At 34.4% G+C, this 22512-nt stretch overlaps 1 protein-coding gene across 1 annotated transcript in view; it reads left to right on the top strand.

Annotated features, from left to right (window-relative positions):
• Positions 1-22512, top strand: part of LOC150093110 (uncharacterized) — a 532180-nt gene that overhangs the window by 195933 nt on the left and 313735 nt on the right. The window contains exon 8 of the mRNA XM_090414155.1: positions 7153-7257. Within this exon, the coding sequence (XP_090270281.1) occupies positions 7153-7257 (105 nt within the window). The remainder of the gene's footprint in view (positions 1-7152; positions 7258-22512) is intronic.

The raw sequence follows: 22512 nt of genomic DNA, 5'->3' as shown, positions 1-22512 counted from the left end.
CAACCATTGATTGCCTCTTTCTCAGATTGCTCACCCACTGTGAAATGGCAGTGACTTGTAACTTTCTTATCACTTGCTCACTGCCTTCTCATAGTATCTCTCTTTTTGCTATTCTACTATAACTCAGTCACCAGTATACATCACCAACTTGAAATTGTGACTGTTCTTTGACACACTGTTATTTCCTGGAATCTACTATCAAGGTCATCATCATAGTTTATTCATAATATGATACAATGTGAAAAGGGAAAAGAGATTTACATAAAAAATTAAAGGTTACAAATTATGGTTTTCTGAGTCTTTCTGTCTTGAGCACTGGTAGATGTCGAAGTTTTATAGTTCAGTCTGTTGATGATTTCACATATGTATTGCCAAAGTTGTTTGCATGGTCTTCCTTTACAGCGATTGCCATCTTGTCAATACCATCAAGGTACAGAATGATAATTAGTAGTCATATCATATTATTTAAATATATTGTCCACGCGGTTAGCCTAGTGGCTTTGCGCTTCGCAACCATATGCCTGGGGAAGGAGTGTTCTGGGTTCGATTCCCATCGCCAACATGAGGAGCTTAAGGACCTTCCTCAGCCATAGCCAAGTTAGTCGGTCTTGGGCGTGGACAGCAGGATTTTCCCCCCCAGTTTATCTGGGGTTTTTCACGCAAGCAGGCAAACCGGCCCCGTGAACACACACACACACATGGATCTACACCATAAATACTTAACCCCCCCATGAGGGGGCTCAACTCGCCCCAATAGGGACGGGGGAGAAAAGGGAGGAAACTCCATATGAATAAATAAATTTAAATATTCATTCTATATGGATTACAGATTTCTAGAATAATTATGAGAAGCACTTATGTTATTTGATGAAACCTCTTTTGATAGTATAGTAATAGTTGAAATTCTTAGGGTTAAAATGTAAAAGAGTTAAAAAGTCTCTTTTTCTAATCTTCACTATTAATATTTATTTAATCAATAATGGGACAAAATTTGGAGATAATCCTAATGAAAATGTGATACTTGCAATGTATGGTCTTCACAGATCAGACTGGTGGAAGAAAAGTAATGAACTGGGATACTTTCTGCCAGGAAGGATAGTACTCAGGTTATCTGGAATATACATGCCATATTAACATATTGTGTAATAATACTGAGAAATTTCTGAAAAGTCTTGATGCTTCTAAATTGTTTAAAGTTGGAAATGAAAAGTTAAGTTATTTTTGGCTATGGAGCAGTGTTACAGATATGGGAACCCTTTGTAACAATTAGGCTAAAAAAAAGTTAAAATCAAGTGAAGTTTAAATTCAAGCATACTAATTTACATAGCTAAGTAAAATTTTTTGGAGGTAAGGATGGTAAAAGCTTCACACAAGACTTCATCAGAGCCGAATCAGTGTACAAATGATGAGCACAAGATACTTACACTCATTTGTCAGTATCATGTAATGAGCACAAGATATTGACAACTGAGTGTAGAAATAACATTCAGATAAACATAAAACTTAAAAACCAAAAACATGAATTATGTAAATTTTGCATTTTGAAAGAACTGAGAATAAAAACCTATTATATATATGGTAAACCAGCGACATACATGACAGGTGCTGACCATTTCATGAAAATCTCATCTGAGGTGGATAGCCAACAACTAACTCTGAGCTAACCACATGGTTTTTTTGTGAAATGTATATATTAGGAGGAGTATGGTTGGTTTGAGAGTATTTGGGAATTGGACTTGTTTGAAAGTACAGGGGAGTAATTTTTTTTGTAGTTGTCATGAGGAGGGAGTAAATAGTTAATCTGGGGCCAAAGATGTTGAAAAAAATGAACTATTGTATGGCATTTGTGTTACCAGTGCATAGAACATCATCCACTTATCTGCCGTATTAAGAGATGCCAATGGATAGAGAGAGAGAGAGAGTGGAATAAGAATGTTTTTCATATAGGCATGCGTGTTGAATTTTATTTTATTTTATTTTTATTTTATTTTTTTTTCATGACCATCTTCTTTCTTCTACTTCTCCTTTTCAGCCATTTTCTGTCCACTGCTGGACAAAGGCCTCCTCCAGTTCCTTCCACCTTTCTCTGTTCTTGGCAATGGTTGACCAGTTTTTCACAACAAAGTTTGACAATTCATCAGTCCACCTTAAGACATCCTTTGCCTCTTTTCCTTTCTTTTGGAATCTTGACCATATGGAGCCATAATTCTTATTCCTCTCTCTCTCCCCGCATTGGCATTTCTTATTACAGTAGATACGTGGATGATGTTCTGTACATCAATAATGCAAATGCCATACAACAGTTAGTCTATTCTTTCAATACCATTAGCCCCAGATTAAAATTCTCCATTTCCGACCTGGTTGGCCAAGTGGTTAGCTTATTCGTTCTCCAGCCAAAAGTCTGTGGATTCGAATCCTGCCATGGGCATGGATGTTTGTGATTGTGTGTGAAAATACTAGTGATGGTGGTCGGTGGTAGATGCCGTTGGTGTAGATGATGAAAGTAGGGTGGTTCATAGTAGTTGGATTGAGCGGGGGAGATGGAGACTTGTGGAGTAGGTGCCCTCCCCTCGATGAGTCTTTGGACTCCAGGGAGTCCAAAGACTCATCGAGGGAGGTCATGTAATAATATCGAAGTGTCATGTAATAATAATAATAGAATACAAAGAAAATAAATCTATAAACTTCTTGAATTTGATACTCATTAAATTCAATCATCATATCAGTACCAAAGTATACCACAAACCTACAAGCATTGGAAATTGTTTGCATTTCACCTTTTATCGTTATTATTGCATCAGAAATTCTGTCATATTAGCACAATTTATTAATGCCTACAAATACTTATCTGAAAGAGATCTTTGGCTCTTGACAGTATCTAAACAATTCACTTGGCATGCTACCACATATAGTTTTAAAATTCCTGTATATCAAAAACATTTATCTATCTATATGTTCACTGGGCATCCACAGATGCCATATGGTCACTCTGATGCTCAGTGATGTGTCACACCAGGCCTCACCATGTAGTCCTGTTGTTTGCTTTACTGGTTGCTTCAGCTCTGAAGATCAGTCATTCCACACACACCATCCATCTCATTGAGGGTCTACCCCTTCCTCTTTTTCCAGAATTACCTGCTGTTCTGAGAAGTCCTCCTTCCATCCTTTCAATGTGTCCAAAATATTTCAACTTTCTTCTATCAATATCCTTAAGGAACCTTCATTTGTATGTACTGAATGTACATACAAAGAACCTTCGTTTGTATGTACTGAAAGGCATACCCATTCATTTGTATGCCTTTCAGTATATGATATCCTCAACAGCAGGTCACCTTTTCTTATCTGACTTCTTTAGGTTCCAAGTCTCACATCCATAAGTCACTGTTGGAAAAACAACTGCATCCAAAATCCTCACCTTTGTTCTCATGGAGATAGATCCATCCTTCCAGATTTTAGACAAGTCTCTAACTGTTTTAGCTATTTGTAACCTTTTTCTGATGTCTTCTGAACAGCAATTCTTCACATTAATAATGGATACCAGGTATTCAAACTTGCCGACTTCCTCAATTCTTTCTCCATTAAGGTACACTTCTTTCTCAAGAGCTTCCCTGTTTGTATTTCCTTTGAGAACCATAATCTTTGTCTTGCTAGGATTGAGTTGAAGTCTTCTGTTATTACTGATCTTGTTAACTTTGTCAAGAATTTGTCCTAGTTCTTCTTTGTCATTACAAAGGAATACTGTATCATCAGCATACCTCAGATTACTGATCAGTCTACTTCCTATCTTAATTCCTGTCTTGAGCTTATCCAGTACTTCACACATGATGTCCTCCATATATACTAAACAAGTGAGGAGAAAGTAAGCATCCTTGCCTAAGTCCTTTTCCAACCTGAAGCCAATCAGTCAATCCAACACCCGTTCTTACCATGGCTTCTTGCTCCCTGTACAAGTTGGCTACTTGTACAGGGATAGTGTGTTGAGGAAAACCTATTCTTTTCATTACTTCCCACAGTTTCGCATACTAAACACAGTCAAAAGTTTTAGAGTAGTCTAAGAAACACGTTACCAAAGGGAGTCTGAATTCTTTATATTTTTCTATGATCTGTCTTCTAAGGCAAGGATCTGATCTCTGGTGCCCTTACCTTTCCTCAGGCATCTCTGCATCAACTTTGACCTCCATCCTGTTTAGCATGATCTTCAATAAAATTTTGCTTGAATGAGATGTTTTACTAATAGTTCTATAGTTCTTGCATGCCTTCATATCTCCCTTAAGTAGTGGTATGAAAACCGACTTCTTCCAGTCTCTAGGCTATTTTCCTGTCTCCCATATTCTTGTAATCAATCTATGAAACACTCTTATCTCTCCATCTCCTGTGACCTTAATTAGCCCTGCTGGGATTCCATCTGCACCTGGGGCCTTATTGCTGTTAAAAACATTTATAAAGCCATAAAAGGAATCTTCAAATATTCAAATTACAGAATTGTGTTCACTACTATAACTCATGCTGACATTCTACTATGCAATAACATAAGTTTAACTGCCCAGTCGGGATGCAATACTGACTGGGCAGTTAAACCCATGGTCGGGATGCAATACCAACTGTTATATTGGCTCTGCCATTCATTCTATTAAGTCTCATTTAATTGAGCATTATCGAGATTGTAATATTCCCATGCTAGATTACTTCTTTACTAAAACAAAACAAAACATATTAGTTTAATGTAGTTCCCCTATAAAACTTTATTTTTATTTATTTAGAGCTTTTTTTTTAATCTGTATATTACTGTGCTGATATGTAAAAATTTATTTTATCTTGTTAATTTATATTTTTGTATATATTTTATGTATTTTTTTTTTCCACCAGAGATCAGGCTAGGATAAATAATTAACAAAGCATTTAGATTTATCTTAGTTTTGTATAGTGTCAGTTAGCTTGTGTTCTGTGCATATATATGTTTTCTTGATGATGACCTCGATATAGAGGTCGAAATGTCGGGTGCTATTTTCTTAATTATAAGTGAAGTAATTACTCCAACATGTGCGTTTTTGTCTCCATAATTTCTTCACTAAGAATGCTGACCACTGTGTAACCTTAAAAGAAAGAGAAACATACTAGCAACAATAAAAATTCCACTACCAAAATATCCTTACATGCAATACAATCTAAACATGCCCCTGAAATTGAAAAGGTCACCATTATCAATTTCCAAGAAATTGAATCCAAATTACAAGAGTTGCTCTGACAAGACTCTATTTACTATTCCCTTCATGGCAATTAAACAAAAAAAATTACTTCCCAGTACTCTCAAACTAGCCCAACTCCTCCTAATAATACACATTCAAAAAAAAAAAAAAGTGGCAAGATCATGGTTAATTTTTGCCTGTCCATACCTGATTACATTTTAATGAAACAGCCAGCATTCATGATGTATGTTGCTGGCTTATATATAACAGGTTTTTATTCTTTTTCTTTATTCTCAGTTCTTTCAAAATATACAGTTTACATAATTCATCTTTTCAGTATTTTTCATTATTGATTTTAATGTTTTTCATTTATCTGGATGTTATTTTTTACACTCAGTTGTCAATATCTTATGCTCATCTCTTTTAATTGTATACAGCTTTGGCTCTGATCAAATTTTTACTATCTTTATCTCCAAAATTTACATAGGTATGTAAATTAATATGCTTTAATTTAAGCCTTACTTGATTTTAACTTTTTTAGTCTAGTTGTTCCAAAGGATATCTCCATAGGCAAAATCCATACCATAATAACATGCTCTGTTGGTCCACCATATGCTCCTTGCGGTAGTTGTAGTTACTATACGTCTGCTGTATTCTTATAGTTAAAAGCATTATTGTTCTCAAACTTTGTTAGAATGGTTCGAAAAACATTACTCTTTCAGTATTTTCTAACCACTGCCATCTTGATATCTCATTCATCTCAGTATAATTTGATTTCCTGCAGTACCATATCTGATAGATATTAATTCACTTCAGATGTCTTTTTAGGTGCCATGTTTTGATATTGTAGTATATTCTCTGGAAGACAAGAGAATTTCCTAACCTGTCATCATGATATAATTAGTTTCCAACACAGTAAAGGATGAATTTCTTATTGATAACCATTTTCTGCTTCTTTTTTTACATATTATTTATGTATTATTTGGTAACACTCATTGATATGGAGATTGAAGTAAATCACTGCAAGTTTTTTCTCTTTTATGTGTGTTGAAGAGTAATTAATATTAAATAAAATGAATTTGTTATAGTGTCTAAGAGAAATTTTGTTAGCTACTGTAGTGAGGTCCAGTTCTCTCCCTCCCCCCCTGGCCATACTATTATAATGTACTCATTTTATTTCATGCTCCAGCTTATGTGAATTTTTTTATGGATATAGACTTATGCTTATTACAGAATGCAAAGTTTTATCTATAGTATTTTAAAAATGAAACATTTAAAATTCTGTTTTTTTTTTGTGTGTGTGTGTGTGTGTGTGTGTGGATCTTCGCTATTTACATACACAGGGCGTCTCTGAATTAGGTCATAATTTTAAACACTAACATCTCTAAAATCAAAAATCATCCCAGTTGGAAATGTGGTGCAAATTAATTGTTGTGTGTTGGTGGTAATGTTGGCCTTGTGCAGTCTTGATAGCACTCTTTCGGAACAGGTGCAAATTTGTCCGCAGGTGTGTGTGTTATGATTTACCTGGCCCCCAAGTTGACAGCAGATTTTCTTCTATAGGTTTATTTCAAGGACTAAATGGAGTGACTTCTTCGACCACAAACTCCCAAAGCAATTTCCAACATAGCGAATGACATACTGTTGGAGGAGCTGTGACAAAATGTGTGCATTGTAGTGTCCTTTTCCCCCTTCAGCTAGAGATATCAGTGTTTAAAATTTCAGCCTATTTTGAGATACCATGTACTTGTGTAAATTAAGATTTTAGAAAATTTGCTAATGCTGAAGAGCTTGATTTTGTTTTCTCATGTTTTATTTATAAATTGCTATTCCATTTTTTTTCTTTCCAAATTTTCTTGCCCATTTTATTTTTACCTTAAAATTAATGTATGATCATTTTTATATTTTACTTCAGTTGCTTATTTCCATTTTGTTTTCCATTTTGTGGCATATGCTTAATTTGCAGCAAAAGCAGTTACAGCAGCAGCAAAAGTTAGAGAAATTACAAAAGACAAATCAACAAGTTGATCCGGTGAAAAGAGGCAGAGGTCGGCCAAGAAAGATACATTCAGTGGGTTCCTTTATATTTATATTTTTTTTTGTTTTTTTTTTTTGTTTTTTGTTTCTGTAACAGCAGTATTTTTTCCCTTGTTAAAACCTTATGCTTATATTTGTGTATATGTGTGGGTGAGTATGCATTGCCCTTCAGAAATATTTTTGACACACTGAAATTGCACCCTTCAGAACTTTAAAATTTAATATTATGTGACGATTATACTTGACATGCATTTTTTCCTCATCCTCTTTTATTTCATGATGATTTATACATTATTTTCTTTTTTATTTTCTTTACTTTTTTTTTTCCTTTTTAAAGTTGGAATATTTACATGTGAACAAAATATATAGCTTATAATTAAATAACATTCTTTTAATGTGGGATTAATTTTTATTCAACAAAATTTAATACTTTTTTTTTTATTTGTTAATTGCTTTGAAGATATGAGATACTGGGAATATGCTTATTTATAGGGAATATGTGAGATACTAGGAATATGTTCCTTTAATAAGAATAAGGAGGTCATATCTACATTGGATATTTAGCTGTTTACTTTCAGAAATCATCATGAAATTTTATCAGAAAAAAACAATGAATGCTGATGACTTGCATGAAAGAGGTATTATCATACTTTAGGCCAGGTGGGCATAGAACAGCCTATTCTGGCCTTAGAAGTCATCGTTGAATCTTTTTAGATTCAACGATGGTTTTCTTTTTCCTGATGGTTTGTAATTTAATACTTGATTTGGTAATTTTCTGTTTTCATTCTTTCAACGTGTTCCATCCATTTATGTTTAATTTAATTTTTTTTTTTTTTTTTGTTACTGAGTCCTGGTTTAAGGTATACTCAACAAAAATAAAGAAATTCAAGGCATGGATTTCTTGGATTATTGGAGTGTGATCTCTGAGTTTGAGCATTTCAATTGAAAATGTGTCAGATGTTGGATAGCAAAACACATAAATGTGATCTCTTCATTCTTATTTAAAGATATAATCCTGTAAGTGAGTGTATATCCAGTATATCATTTAATCATATTCATTCCTTGTGTTATTTCTTTTAAACTATGTGTGTTTCTTTTGATGAAATTTAAGCATAGAGAATAAACAGTCAATTAAGCATTAACCAGTGTTAAGGAGTTTTATTCCCATATTTCTCAAGACTGCAATGAATTTTTAAGTTCCACCTGCTTAAAATATACTAGTTCATTCTTCTCTATCTTGACCTCTATAATGAGCCTTTGAAATCATTGGGTTTCATAGATATAATGATTGAGAAGCATTAATTATCTGTTTTGATTTCTACACTGAGACCAGAAAAGAAAGTATTTGAAAAGCAAAGAATAATTGTTCAGCCTAGTATAAAAATTAGGAAATTTGCAGATTTTATAAATATGTTGATTAAATAATTACATTTATTTTAGTTTGTTTATATTCACAAATTTTAAATCTATAATCAGATAAACTAGTCCTCTTTTCTCACTTTCTCTTGCAAACTTTTCAGTTGTGTCCAAAAGCTTTCCTATCAGACACTCAATGTTATAGGAAAAGCTCTGATTAAGTTGAGTTTGGGTTGCCTTAAGAGAGTAAGAAATTGAAAACTTTATTAATAGAGAGACCATACGATTTAATGAATAAAATGCAAATTGCCAACCAGTTTCACTAGCTACTGTCTAGCATTATCAAGGCTGTATGGATGTAAATACAAATGCACCAAGTTACATGAATACAGAAGCTTTAGTACCTATTAGGTCATTACATTTGATAATTCTCGTTTGGAAGTGCACATGTGTTAGTCAGAATCCGGTACATGACTACGTGTTGTGTTTTTCGCGTATTGTAGTTCTGTTAAGCTGAGAGAATTGATGAGATTTTTCCATATGTCTTTAAGAATCTGTTGTAATTTATGTCTCCCACATGTTCTTTCTGTCTTATTTCAAGACTTCGAGAGATCTGTCCAACATACGATAGGCCATTGTACAATACAATGTACAATGGAGTAAGAAATCTTAAACATTAAGATCTCAATATTTGAGAATCTGTTATCTGTTTTTTCTTTTTATTATTGAAATCAGACTGTAAAGGTTTGTCTAAAGATTCTTATCTGTTTATCTGTTCTTCGATGTCAATATTAATGTTTTCAAAGTCAGTCACGTTTTTTTTTTCTAGTTTTTAAATTTAATAATAATAGTTTTATTTATTTTTTAAATACTAGTCACACCTGAAAGATTGCAGAACCTGTCTGTACTGTGCATGTGAGCTTAAGAGTAAGAACAGAGAATAAGGTTAATGACTTTTTTTAAGAGAATCGGGTTGTAACTGCTTGGGAGAAAACAAAGAGAGAGAGAGAGAGATTGAGAAAATAAGGAGAAGCTGATATAATGGGTAGGAGAGCAATGGTATAACTGCCAGTTCATCTGAACATCCATGGAAATACCATAGAAAACACAAAAGATAGCTGATACAAAAAAGAGTGAGGAAAGAGATTAATTGGTTAGCTCATTAACTGACATGTCCTTTTCTATATCAAAAATAAGATTTGGCAAATGTATCTGCTTGTTTGTGTGAGTTTTCTTTAAACTGAGAATGCCAAGTATCCATCAGCTGCATGTAATGAGAGGGTCTAGGAAGTGGAAACTTTTTTTTTTTTTCAATGTGATCTGGATCCTGGAGTGCTGGTTAGGAAGGTGTTAAAAGCCTTGAGGCCATATGGGCAAATGAAGAGCATATCATCAGTACAGCATAGCCAAAGTTTGCCAGGTGGTGGAGAAAGTGGAGACCATGAGGTCTCCACTTTCTCCTCCACCTGGCAAACTACTTCAAAGACACCTTTGAAGATAAAGTATCAACTTTTTCCCCATACAGACCTACAGTTTGGCTATGCTGGAGGAAATTGTGCTTGGATAAAGTCTAAAGAACATTAGTGAATAGAGAGGAGACATCAAAACTGACCATTATTTCAGTGTGTTGGAATATTAGGTTTTTTATTTGGCAAAGTTTTTATGTGTGAAAGTATGTTGCCACTATATTGGGTGAGCACTTTGGTCACTTGTTTATCATAGTTTGTATGTGGATGGATCATTGCCATCTGGGGGGGATAATGTTTTGTGGATTTTATGCACTGCATTTATCTAGGGGATTGGGGTCTGTAATTGTATGGTTTAGGTTTATTTGTAATTTCCACAGGCCAGGAGATAGCCTTTTAAAGGAGCCTACAGAGGGTTCTGATTTGTGTGTCAGTAAGATCATAGTCCAAAGGACGGTAAGTAGAGTTATTCTTAAGTATAAAGGTAAGTTTGTGTGTGTAGTCTCATTGGTTAAGAACTACGGTTATTTCCCTTATCTGCTTTTGTAATTATAATTATTTTTTTATTCATCATCTCAGCCAGTTCTTTATATTCCTTGCAGGAGAGATTGCTTCTTTGGTTTTGCTTGTGTTAGGACATTCACTGCATCCAGTCTGATATTATTTACCAAATCGGTAGGAAAGGCTGTGAATCTATCTTTGGCAGGTATTTTTTTTAGGTGCTATAACTTAGTTATGGTTATGACTGAGTGTGCTGATGGCTTCTGGTTTGAGTGTGATGGACAATAGATTTATTACAGTTTTTTTTTTCAGTGGTCATTCAGGCTTAGATTTCTGGCAAAAAACTACTGCAGGAATACCAGTCTTATATAATCCATAATAAGCCTGAAAAATCTGGTCTAGCACAGAACAGACTGATCACAACCCCTTCTGTTCAAATATCTGCCTTGTATGTGGTTTAGAAAAAGTGCAGAGATGCTTTTATACTACCCAACCTTTTCCAATGACGTCCATACCAAAAATTTAGGAGCGTGTCTTCTTGATGCATTACCCCCCCTTTTTTTTTTGTTTATTTATTTTATTTTCATTTAATTTTTAATTAATTGATTTTTATTTTATTTTAGTTTATTATTTACTATATGTTGTATAATGTCACCTGAGAATGTCGCTAATATCTTATGAATTTGCATGGGCACTGATGATAGCCTGTTAGATTCAGACCGAAATATCAACATTAATAAAATACCTATGTATTCTTATTAAATCTTGTACCTATGTTTTACTAATAATCTTTTACTATGTCACAAGTGTCATTAAAAACTCAAAAACTGAAGATATTCTTGTTGTCTGAAGTAATTACCTTGAATGATTGAATAGCATATTATATATGCTATTCAATCATTAGCAGTAGAAAATAGAATATTTTCTACTATATAGAATAGCAGCAGAAAATATTCAATACAAATGCAATCACAAGTATATACATTAATACATTAGGTTTAAAAAAACAAAAACTTGAATATGTTAAGACAGCTGGAGTACATAATTTTCATTCAACTAGAAATGCATAAATATAGAAATAAATATGTAAATAAAATTTTACATTGACCTGCATAATTCAGAAGGCAAATTCTGGATGACTGTGCAAGAGCCTCATTTCCATCTATAAAATATATGTATATAAAAAATACATCTATAAAAAAATGTGTGTGTGTGTGTATACTAGGGGGATTCTGCCCCTACAGTGCCACCCCCTGAGTTCCAGGTGATAAGCCGGTTCTCCTTCAATTCTGATGACTCGAGACATGAGAAAACAATGTGTTTGTCTCATGAAGGCAAACACATTGTTGGACGTTTCAAAACAGTGAAGAGACAAAAAACGTGACATAAAAATGTTTCAAATTTCGGCTTATCTTTTTATATATGTGTGTATATATATATGTATATATATATGTATACGGCAAGGAAGGCAACGGGAAACCACCTTGCTCATAATCATCTCTCCCTAGAATGGTAGCATATAGCTACCCTCCCAAGGCCGTATGGCAGATGGGAACCAGAAGAATATATATATATACACACATACACACACACATTTTTATATCATGTATACCCAGAATATTTGCCTCTGATATATACTGGGTGATTATAAAATAACGTCAAGTGTTCAGAGCCCTCTAGCAAGTAATGTATTGGACGAAACACATCGATATTCGGTAGACGTACACAGTGGAACATGGGGATTCGATTTAACGAAAAAAAAGATAGTACCAAAAGTCACCAACAGGGGAAATTTTGGTGCTGCCAAATTAATTTTAGTAGATGTGACTAATGAATGACTAAATGGCAAATGAGAGACAGCACACATCAATTTCATGACGTTCATTGTTAATTACAAATGAGATTCAATATGACCACCATTCTGATGTTCCAGGAACTGCATACAGTGCACGACATTTTCCACAGTGGCTCGCAACATATCGGAATTGATTTTTCTCATGTAACGTTATTCGATCTTTCAAAGTTGGAATATCAGGTACATGTCCTTGATACACAGTGCTTTTAAGAAATCCCCACAGCCAAAAGTCACAAGGATTGAGATCAGGCGATCTCAGTGGCCATGGTGTGGGAAATGCATGACTAATATTCTTCTGTCAGAGAAATGTTGTCGCAAAACACGCTGCACCTGAAGTCCGATGAGGGGTGGTGCACCATCCTGCATGAAGATGGTCGAATCGAGACATCCTCTTTGCTGCAGTTGTGGAACCACAAAGTTCTGTAGCATATTGGCATACTTGTTTGCATTGACAGAACAGGTCACTGGTCGATTTTGGCAATTTTCCTCGTAAAAGTATGGACCGATGATAAAAGATGCCGTAAATCCGCACCACACTGTGACTTTGGATGATTGGATAGGCATCTACAGACACACATGCGGATTAGTTGCAGCCCAAATGCGCCAGTTGCGTGTGTCAATATCACCATTCAAATAAAAGTACGCTTCGTCATTCCATAAAATCTGCCACGGCCATGCATCATCCACTTCCATGCGCACTGAGAATCTCAAAGATAAGTCGATTCATGTGGTCTCATCACCAGGGCGCAATTCTTGAACATGACTGATTTTATAGGGGTAAAATTTCAACATCTGATGTAGGATTTTCCACGCCGTTATGTATGCGATATCCGTTTGCCAGGATATTGCTCGTGCACTGCTGGTACCCTGCACATTCGCCATCTCCTGTTCCACAATAGCAGTTGCAACTTGTTCAACTTGTTGGTGATTGATTGGTTTGCGTCCCCTGCCTACCTGCACTGCTAGAGTTCCAGTAGTTTCCAATCGCCGAATCAGTTTTCGTAAGTTTGTTACGCTATTCGGTCCTTTTCGTAAATTTTTCATACGCCGAAAATCACGAAGACAAGCACTGGCATTATTGTTCCGCTGATAATAGTTTGACTAACAAAGAATGCTCACGTAAGGTAAGAGGCATCGAAAAGCAGTTTGTCTACGAATGATAAGAAATCTCACAGGCTTTCCTTTTATTGCATGATTGCTCACAAGAAACGTGATAATGCAAATTAATGCATTTTACTCGGTAAACAGCGCCAAAATTTCCCCTGTTGGCAACTTTTGGTACTTTTTTTTCGTTAAATCGAATCCTCATGTTCCACTGTGTACATGTACCGAATATTGGTGTGTTTCGTCCAATACATTACTCACTAGAGGGTTCTGAACACTTGACATTATTTTATAACCACCTGGTATATATCTGGGGCAAATATTCTGGGTGTGTTGTGCACATCCACTCAATAGCAACATCACTGATATTATATTTTTGCATTTATTTCCATTAAAGACTCCTCTAATTGTTTCCTGGCTTTGCATGATTAATAAAATTAAACACGGTATGCTAATGCTTTGTGAAGAGGACACGTTTCAATGCTTAAACATTGCATCACATTCACGTTAATATTCCGGGTGTGTAGTCACAAATACATACACCTTTGAACAGATGCACAGATTGCGCAGCTGGTCAAATTCTTAGCATTCCAATGGTTTTAAACTGTCCAGAAGGCAAGGCTGAAAACAGCGCCAAAATGCTGAGACAATAGCATTGTCTCAGCACTCACCAATCACAGCTAGTGGCTATGATTGGTTATTATTAGGTTGGAAAGTTTTTTAATGGTATAGGGACATTTTTTTCCTAGTCTTCGGAAACAACAGATGTAGTAAAAAATTTTCTATTCCGGAATAAAAATGAATACTTCTGTGTTCATCATAAAAATTATTGAAACAACTACCATGTTGGAGTAAAACTTGAGTTTAATATAAACCAAAATAATTACTTGACATTTCGACCTTTACATTAAGGTCGAATACTCCATCACAAAGAAACAGACTGCACTGCAATCTACATGGTATATGCTAAAGTTACATTGATTTAGTTGACCATTAAAACTATTGGCCTGTCCTCTGGTGGGAAAAAAAAAAAAATCCTTACTAAGTCAAAACTAGAGTTCTGTTATTATTGTTATATATTTGGTTACAAAAATAATTTAAGTTAGAGAGCAAACATGTTAACGCAAAAGTTACTATAAGTATATATATAAATTAAAGCAAAACAGTATGGACAGTGGCCAATAAAAGCTGAAATAATTGCTTAGAGTCCTAAAGTCAAGATTTGCTGGAAAACTTGAAGAACTAAATGGGCTGAATGTGTATCATCCAAATTCATGGGATTTTTATGCCACCATTATTGTTAAGATTAGGATGGTTCAAAATTTCATAGGCTTCTTTAAATTTCCGTTCATATCAAGTATTTGTGTGATGTAAAAGGACATGTACGTTTCCAATCAGCTTGGTGTAGGGTGTTAAAAGCATGATCTTGAGAGGCCTGCTCCACTAAAATTGCTACCAATATAAGGTAAGTTACAGGTGCAGTAGATATGATCAACTCCAGGGTGAGCACAGTGGGGGGGAGAGGATTCTTAGAAAAGTTGAATGTTTTTTAATGTTTAATTATATTTTAATTATATGTATGTTTTGATGAACATACATATAATAACATACTTATGGACATACTTATTTATAAATGTATTGCTAATAATTTGTAATTCTTAAGAGCTTGTTCATTAGCGCAAATTGTTATTGTTCTGTTTTTGAGGGTGTTAATGACTTCAAGTTTTTGCAAAGGGTGATGATATAAGTTAGTATGTGTAGGCTTGCAGTAAACAGTGAAGGATTGATTGCCTGAAGATGTGACCAATGTATCTGGGAAAGGAAGCGAGTTCTAATTTTCAATTTCAGTATTAAATTGTATGCGCTCATGTTGTTTGTTCAGGTGGCTGAGGAAGGTGTTTAATGTTTGACGGCCATGTGGCCAGATAACAAAAACATCGTTGATGTATCTAAGCCGTGCTGTAGGTTTTAAAGGAAAGGAATCTAAAGCATGTTGCTCAAAAGCTTCTATATAAAAGTTAGCAATTTTGGGTTGGGGTAGTTGTGCGCGCATGGCCATACCTTCTTTTTGTAGGTAAAAATTATTTTGCCACATGAAGTAACCAGAGCGTAGTACGTGGACAAAGAGAGCATAATGTCAGGCAGAAATTTGTTCTGTAAGAGAAGAATTGTGTCACTGATTGGGATATTTGTGAAAAGGGCAGAAATGTCGAAACTGACTAATAAATCATCTTTTCCGAGTGTTATGTTTTTAATTTTGTTTATAAAATGTTGTGTGTTCTTTATATAGGAGAATATTCTGCGAATGGCCTACCACCTCCTTGATAGAAAAAATACATCTGTGTATTATAAGAAGTTGATCTACAACACAAACTAACATATGTGAGATATCTGTTATTGATAAGACAGAAGAGCCGCTGACACCAAAAAAACAAAAGCAATGAATGTAGGATTCCCAAAAGTGTGGATAATTATAATTCAGATAATGATCAGATATTATGTATCCTATTATTTCATAAAATGTATACTGAGTCTCAATAAACAAAAGAAAATTCTCAGAAAACAAAGCAATATATACATAAACCAGAGAAAGGCACATAACATGTGAACAAATTTTTATGAGATGGTTTTCTACTCCATCAAACCACACGTATTCCTGCCATGCCTAAATGAATCACCTGATCAACATTATTAGTCCCTCCCCTGCTATAGCGGCTGTTTACTGTTAGTTACTTATTTATACTTTGCAAACTTTTCCTCTCCTTGTTTTTTTTTTTTTTTTAATTATGTCATCATAAATTCACTTATTCATGTCTAGACTTAATAGGATTACATGCTATTCGTTCTACCCAGCAACTCATAGGACACACATATGTCACAAATGTCAATTATTAATAATTCGTTTACCATTAATGAAAGTATTTCTGCTGACACTTATTCTTTCTTTTACATTTTCCATTCTCACATGACTTATTAATGATGGTTCATTATTTACACATTTTAGTAATTTAAATATAGCATTCTCCTTCATTATTGTTTTGTAATATATCTTAAAACAAACACAGTGTTCCCCACAATTAATTTTAACCAATTAAGATGAGTGCTGATGCATTATGCACTCTTAAAACTTTCATACATCAATCAAAATGTAATCATGCAGTCAAATTGATGTGAATTTTGTAGCATGAGTTGCATAAACCACATGACAGCACACTAACCAAAATGGGCATGCGATGCCACTGATATATATATATATATATATATATATATATATATATATATATATATATATATGACAGAATGATCATTGACTCAGTTAACATACATAGTTTTATGAAGAATTAAATGACTAGAACCGAGATTTAAGTAAAAAGGTTTTAATATAAACACACTACTAGTTTCGGCCTGTAACAGCCTTCTTCAGGTGACATTATAAAAGAAGAAAAAACACTAAACATTGAGGGTTAAAAGACTATGAACAACATAGACAGTCGTTATACATAATTAGCATGAAATGTTGTAGTTGTATTTGAAGCTGTTCTTTCGTTTGTTGCATTGTTGGGAGAGTGTGTGCTTGCTGCATCACGTGAACGCCAGTACATGATTACAGCTGAATGACCATCTGAGAGGTTGTAGCTTAAGTTGCTATTTAGATGAACAGGATTGAAGATGATTTCTCTAGATTCCACAATTTTTCTCTCTACTTTGTCACTGCAACGGAAGATGTTAGTAGATTTTTCCCAGCAGACTTTGTGACTTTGGTTATCATCATTAGGATTAGCCGAGAAAAGGATATGACTTGATAATGCACTCGCTCGCTGTCTCTTGTAAGTAATGTCTCTCATGTGTTCTTCCATATGCATTTTGACAGATTTGTCTGTCTGCCCAAAATAAGGAATAGTGCAATCATATAATATTTTATATACACCAGGGTATTTGAGTTGATGATGACAAGGTTTTGGGTGGCTAATTAAGGAACGGATCTTTGGAAGTGGAGTGAACAAGGTTCTGATATTGTATTTTCTTAGAACTTTTGCTAATTTATGTGAAACAGTACTTATATAAGGAATAGATATACTGCCTTTGAATCTATTTGTTTCTTCTGAGTAACGTCTAGGAGGATTAAGAAGGAATTTGTCGATGATTTTCTTGGAATATCCATTAACTTCGAAAGAAGTTTTCAGATGGTTTATTTCTGTAAGAAGTTCATTTGGGTCATCAAGAAGAGAACGGGCTCTATATCCCAAGGTGGAAATTATTCCAAGCTTATGAGGAGGGAAATGATGGGACTGACTGTGTAAATATCTGTTGGTATGTGTGGGCTTTCTATATATCGATATTTTTAGTTTACCAGAAGAGCGAGTCAGTTTGATCAAGAAAAGGCAAGGAATTATTCGTTTCAAGCTCAGCAGTAAACTTAATACATTAGGTTTAAAAAAACCTAATATATTAAGTTTTTGATGTCGGCTATTGAGATGTTCGAGGAAAACCATAAGGGATTCATGTCCATGGCTCCAAACAATGAAGACATCATCCACATAATGTTTCCAAACTTTAGGTGTTAAAATAAAGGAAGAGATAGCCTTGGTTTCAAAATCTTCTAAGTAAATATTTGCAAGAACAGGAGATAAAGGATTACCCATAGCCAGTCCATGATTTTTGTTTGTATATATTATATTTGAAATTGAAGTAACCGGACCTGATGCAATGTGTAAGCAAGGCTAACATTTTTTTGGATAACTTGTCCTTGAGTAATGTTAGGACTTCATCTGTTGGGACATTAGTGAACAAAGAAGTTATGTCCAATCTAGCCATGATGTCATTTTCATCAACTGTAATATCCTTGATGTATGTAACAAATTCTGTAGTAATTTGTCTCCACTTCCAAAGATCCGTTCCTTAATTAGCCATCCAAAACCTTGTCATCATCAACTCCAAATACCCTGGTGTATATAAAATATTATGTGATTGCGATATTCCTTATTTTGGGCAGACAGACAAATCTGTCGAAATGCGTATGGAAGAACACATGAGAGACATTAATTACAAGAGACAGCGAGCGAGTGCATTATCAAGTCATATCCTTTTCTCGGCTAATCCTAATGATGATAACCAAAGTCACAAAGTCTGCTGGGAAAAATCTACTAACATCTTCCGTTGCAGTGACAAAGTAGAGAGAAAAATTGTGGAATCTAAAGAAATCATCTTCAATCCTGTTCATCTAAATAGCATCTTAAGCTACAACCTCCCAGATAGTCATTCAGCTGTAATCATGTACTGGCGTTCACGTGATGCAGCAAGCACGCACCTCCCAACAATGCAACAAACGAAAGAACAGCTTCAAATACAACTACAATGTTTCATGCTAATTATGTATAACGACTGTCTATGTTGTTCATAGTCTTTTAACCCTCAATATTTAGTGTTTTTTCTTCTTTTATAATGTTACCTGAAGAAGGCTGTTACAGGCCGAAACTAGTAGTGTGTTTATATTAAAACCTTTTTACTTAAATCTCTGTTCTAGTAATTTAATTCTTCATAAAACTATATATATATATATATATATATATATATATCTATAAAAAGGGGAAAAACAGCACTATGAGAATTGCAGAGGAACTTTTCTTCTGTATTCCGTCAAGATTTATGCAAGTATACTTGAGGCTTAGGAAAATTATGGAAGAGAAACTTGGAGAAGAACAAGCTGGGTTCATGCCATAAAAGAATTGTTGGGATCAGGTTTTCACTTTAAGACAGATAATTGAAAAGTCATATGATTATAATACATATCTATATTTAAGTTTTATAGATCTTGAAAGACATACAACATGGTGCCAAGAGGAAAGCTGTTCAAAATAATACAGTTATATAGTGTAAATGAGATATGAATTTCGTATTGTGCATAGTCTTGTACAGCGATTAAGGAGATACGGTTATGATTTGATAAAATCAGCTATAAGATGATTGTGTACTCTGTCTCCAATTCATCATCTGTATGGATCACATAATGAGAAAAAGTAGCATTAAAACTGATATCAGAATTGGAGATGTTAATCTCAGGAATTTACTTTATGAAGATGATGTTACACTCCTAAATAAATCCAGTACAAGTCTGCAAGATTTCTTACCTAAACTAAAACTGGAAACGATTCAGATATGCTATAACAAGTTTGGCATGAAATGCCAAATAAAATAATAAAATGTAAAAACTATGAATTATGCAGGAACACTAAAAACATCAGTGGCATCCTGAATGGAAAACCTGTAGAACGAGTAAAACATTTCAGCTATTTAGGTGCAATTTTTAATGAAGATGACAATTTAAATATGAAAACAAACATCAGAATAAGCAAAGCTAGTTTGGTAGGTGTCAATTGAATAAATTTATATAGAATATGAGAAAAATTAAAAATGCTGCTAAATTAGCTGTGGGGCTCAAAACTAATTTTAGATTTGAGGGTTGGGTTAGAGGGGGGGGGGGGGGGGGGGGGGGAACTGTCCATCAAATGCTAGAAACCACAGATATGAGAGTTCTGAAAAAATTTGGGAAGTGAACCGATGACATCAATGGCAGAATCACATTAAAAACAAAGATATTAGGAAAGTACTTGAGACTTTTACATGAAGTTTTTGGCAGGAATTTGATGATGACAAATAGTTGAGAAATCATGGAAATATAACAAGAATATGTATTTAAATTTTGATTATCTGGAAAAGGCATATGACAATATTCCACGAGAAAAGCATTTCAAAATGCTAAAGTTGTATTGGGGAAAATACATTCTGCAGAGCAATATATAGCATATATTTAAGTTATAAGTCAACAGTTAGAATTGAAGACAGGAATATAGTTTAATGTAAAAGTTTACTCAGGTGTAAGAATAAACTTTTGCATTATTACATTGACATGAATACTATGAGAACTATGAACACTTCAGAATTAGATGTGTACCATGTCAACATAATTTGTAGTCACAAGATGAAGAAGACTAAATAAGTCTGATTCCTTCTAAATAATAACAATATGATGTTATATTCAGTAGTTATAAGAGAAAAGGATGAGTAAATATAGCAATGAACTGTAAACATGATCATAAGCTTCTCGAATGGCAGGCAGTTTGAAGTGAGTGATATGGGAAAATTTCACCTTGGGTAATTAGGACAATGACCACTTATTTTTGCTTGTGGTCCAACAGAAGGTTTTACTAAGGAAAAAGTGAATAAGTTGTTTGAGTTGTGAAGGCAGCTGACATAAAGAAAAAAAGGGAAAGCCCGATACTTGGTGCAGATCTGAAACAGCAGAGTAGAAAACGAATATAAAGCCTATTTTGGGAAAACTTGGTGAAAAGTGCAAAGCTAATAATAATACCTGCTGAATTTCTCTCTAGTACATTGCCTAATTATCACCAACAGCATGGGTCAACATCAAGAGGTGCACAAATTCTCACAGAAAGAAGAAGAAAAAAAATTCTCATTGATTATGTAATTGTTGATAGCAAATATCTTCATGCTGGTTCATGATACAAGGGTATGTGGGAGATTTGAAAACAGAAATTGATCACCTTTTAGGTTTAAACAGAATAAAAATATTGTATTGGGGAGGGGACTATAAGTGTGTTCTAAAAAGAATCAAAGTTAAGCAGCTTTCTGAGTATCACTACCTACTCATATATATATATATATATATAGAGAGAGAGAGAGAGAGAGAGAGAGAGATTATTCAAGAAAAAATGAAAGAGTTTGAAAACAAACAAACAAAAAATATTGAAACTCAGTGGGGGGGAAAATATTGATTCAATTAGGAAGGTCTGCAGTTGATGGATAGAAAAATTTGAACTTCACGGTGGATTAAAAGTTAAATAGGCAGGCCTTGAAAAATATAATAACAATAAAGCATATCTAAAATTCCAGCAAGCTAGTGCTAAGTTGAAGAACTTCTATAACAAATTTCATATGAGATTCATGAATAAAAAAGACAATAATGAAAATAGCACAACATTGGAAACACATCAGCTTCATTATCAGCTAAGATAATGACTGCCATATTTGAATCGAGCTCTTGTTATAGCTTTAATACCTGTAACTTATATACTTATATAACTTATATACGTCTATTATTTTGTCCAGCTCTTCCAGAAAACTAATGGATCTGCATGGAATGTATACCTTACTAAGTGAAACACTTAGCAACACAGCATTTCTTGTACATCTGACACTTTTCTACCACACTACATTTCATAACAGCCTAAACTATACTTTCAAGATGATTACAATTGCTGCAATTTCCTTTGGTCTGTTTGATAGACTTCTGAGATTACTCTTCTTCCAATATCAGATCCACAACATTCTATGCAGGTTTTTGCTTTAAAGTGTTCTACATCTATTTGCCTCTCATTTATTCTCCTGACTCGGGGAATTCAGTCATATATGGCTTCTTGCACACACTTCTGAAGGAAGCAATATCTGGTTGAATTCCATGTGCCATGCAGCTTCCTATGACAAGACACTACCTTTGCAGTTTATTATAATCATTTGCCTTTTAGTTCTACACATGGCTTTTCTTAGTCAAAGCTCTCACATAAGCACCTCTGTAGCGCAATTGGAAAAATAACGTTACGTTGTGCCCTTCGATTAGAAAAGGCTTAGGTTCGATTCTCGTCATGATGGGAGGAATCTTTATATGGACTTTTTCAATTGAAGGTGAGTTAGGCCGATCTCATATAGAGGTAGCAGGGTTTTTTTTTTCCTGGAAACTCTGGTTTTTCATCCCCCATACAGACAAATCGGCCCTTCAGAACACACGCAATTTACAGACAAAAAATACTAGATGTGGTAGTGGTTGTGGGCAGTTGATGTAGGTGATTGGTTGTAGAGGTTCTGTGTAGTAGTGCAGATGGAGAGTTGTACAAGAGGTGTCCTGCTGCGATGAGTCTTCAGACTCCTTGGAGGTGTCACGAATAATAATAAAAATACATTGTCATCTCCCAGTACTGTATGAACACCCTCA

Source organism: Typopeltis vanoorti, chromosome 24, assembly GCF_054136105.1.
Source record: "Typopeltis vanoorti isolate ZY-2024b chromosome 24, IOZ_Tvanoo_1.0, whole genome shotgun sequence".
Classification (NCBI taxonomy): Eukaryota; Metazoa; Arthropoda; class Arachnida; order Uropygi; family Thelyphonidae; genus Typopeltis; species Typopeltis vanoorti.
The sequence above is the reverse complement of the archived record's forward strand: the minus strand, read 5'-3'. Positions and strand labels throughout refer to the sequence as shown.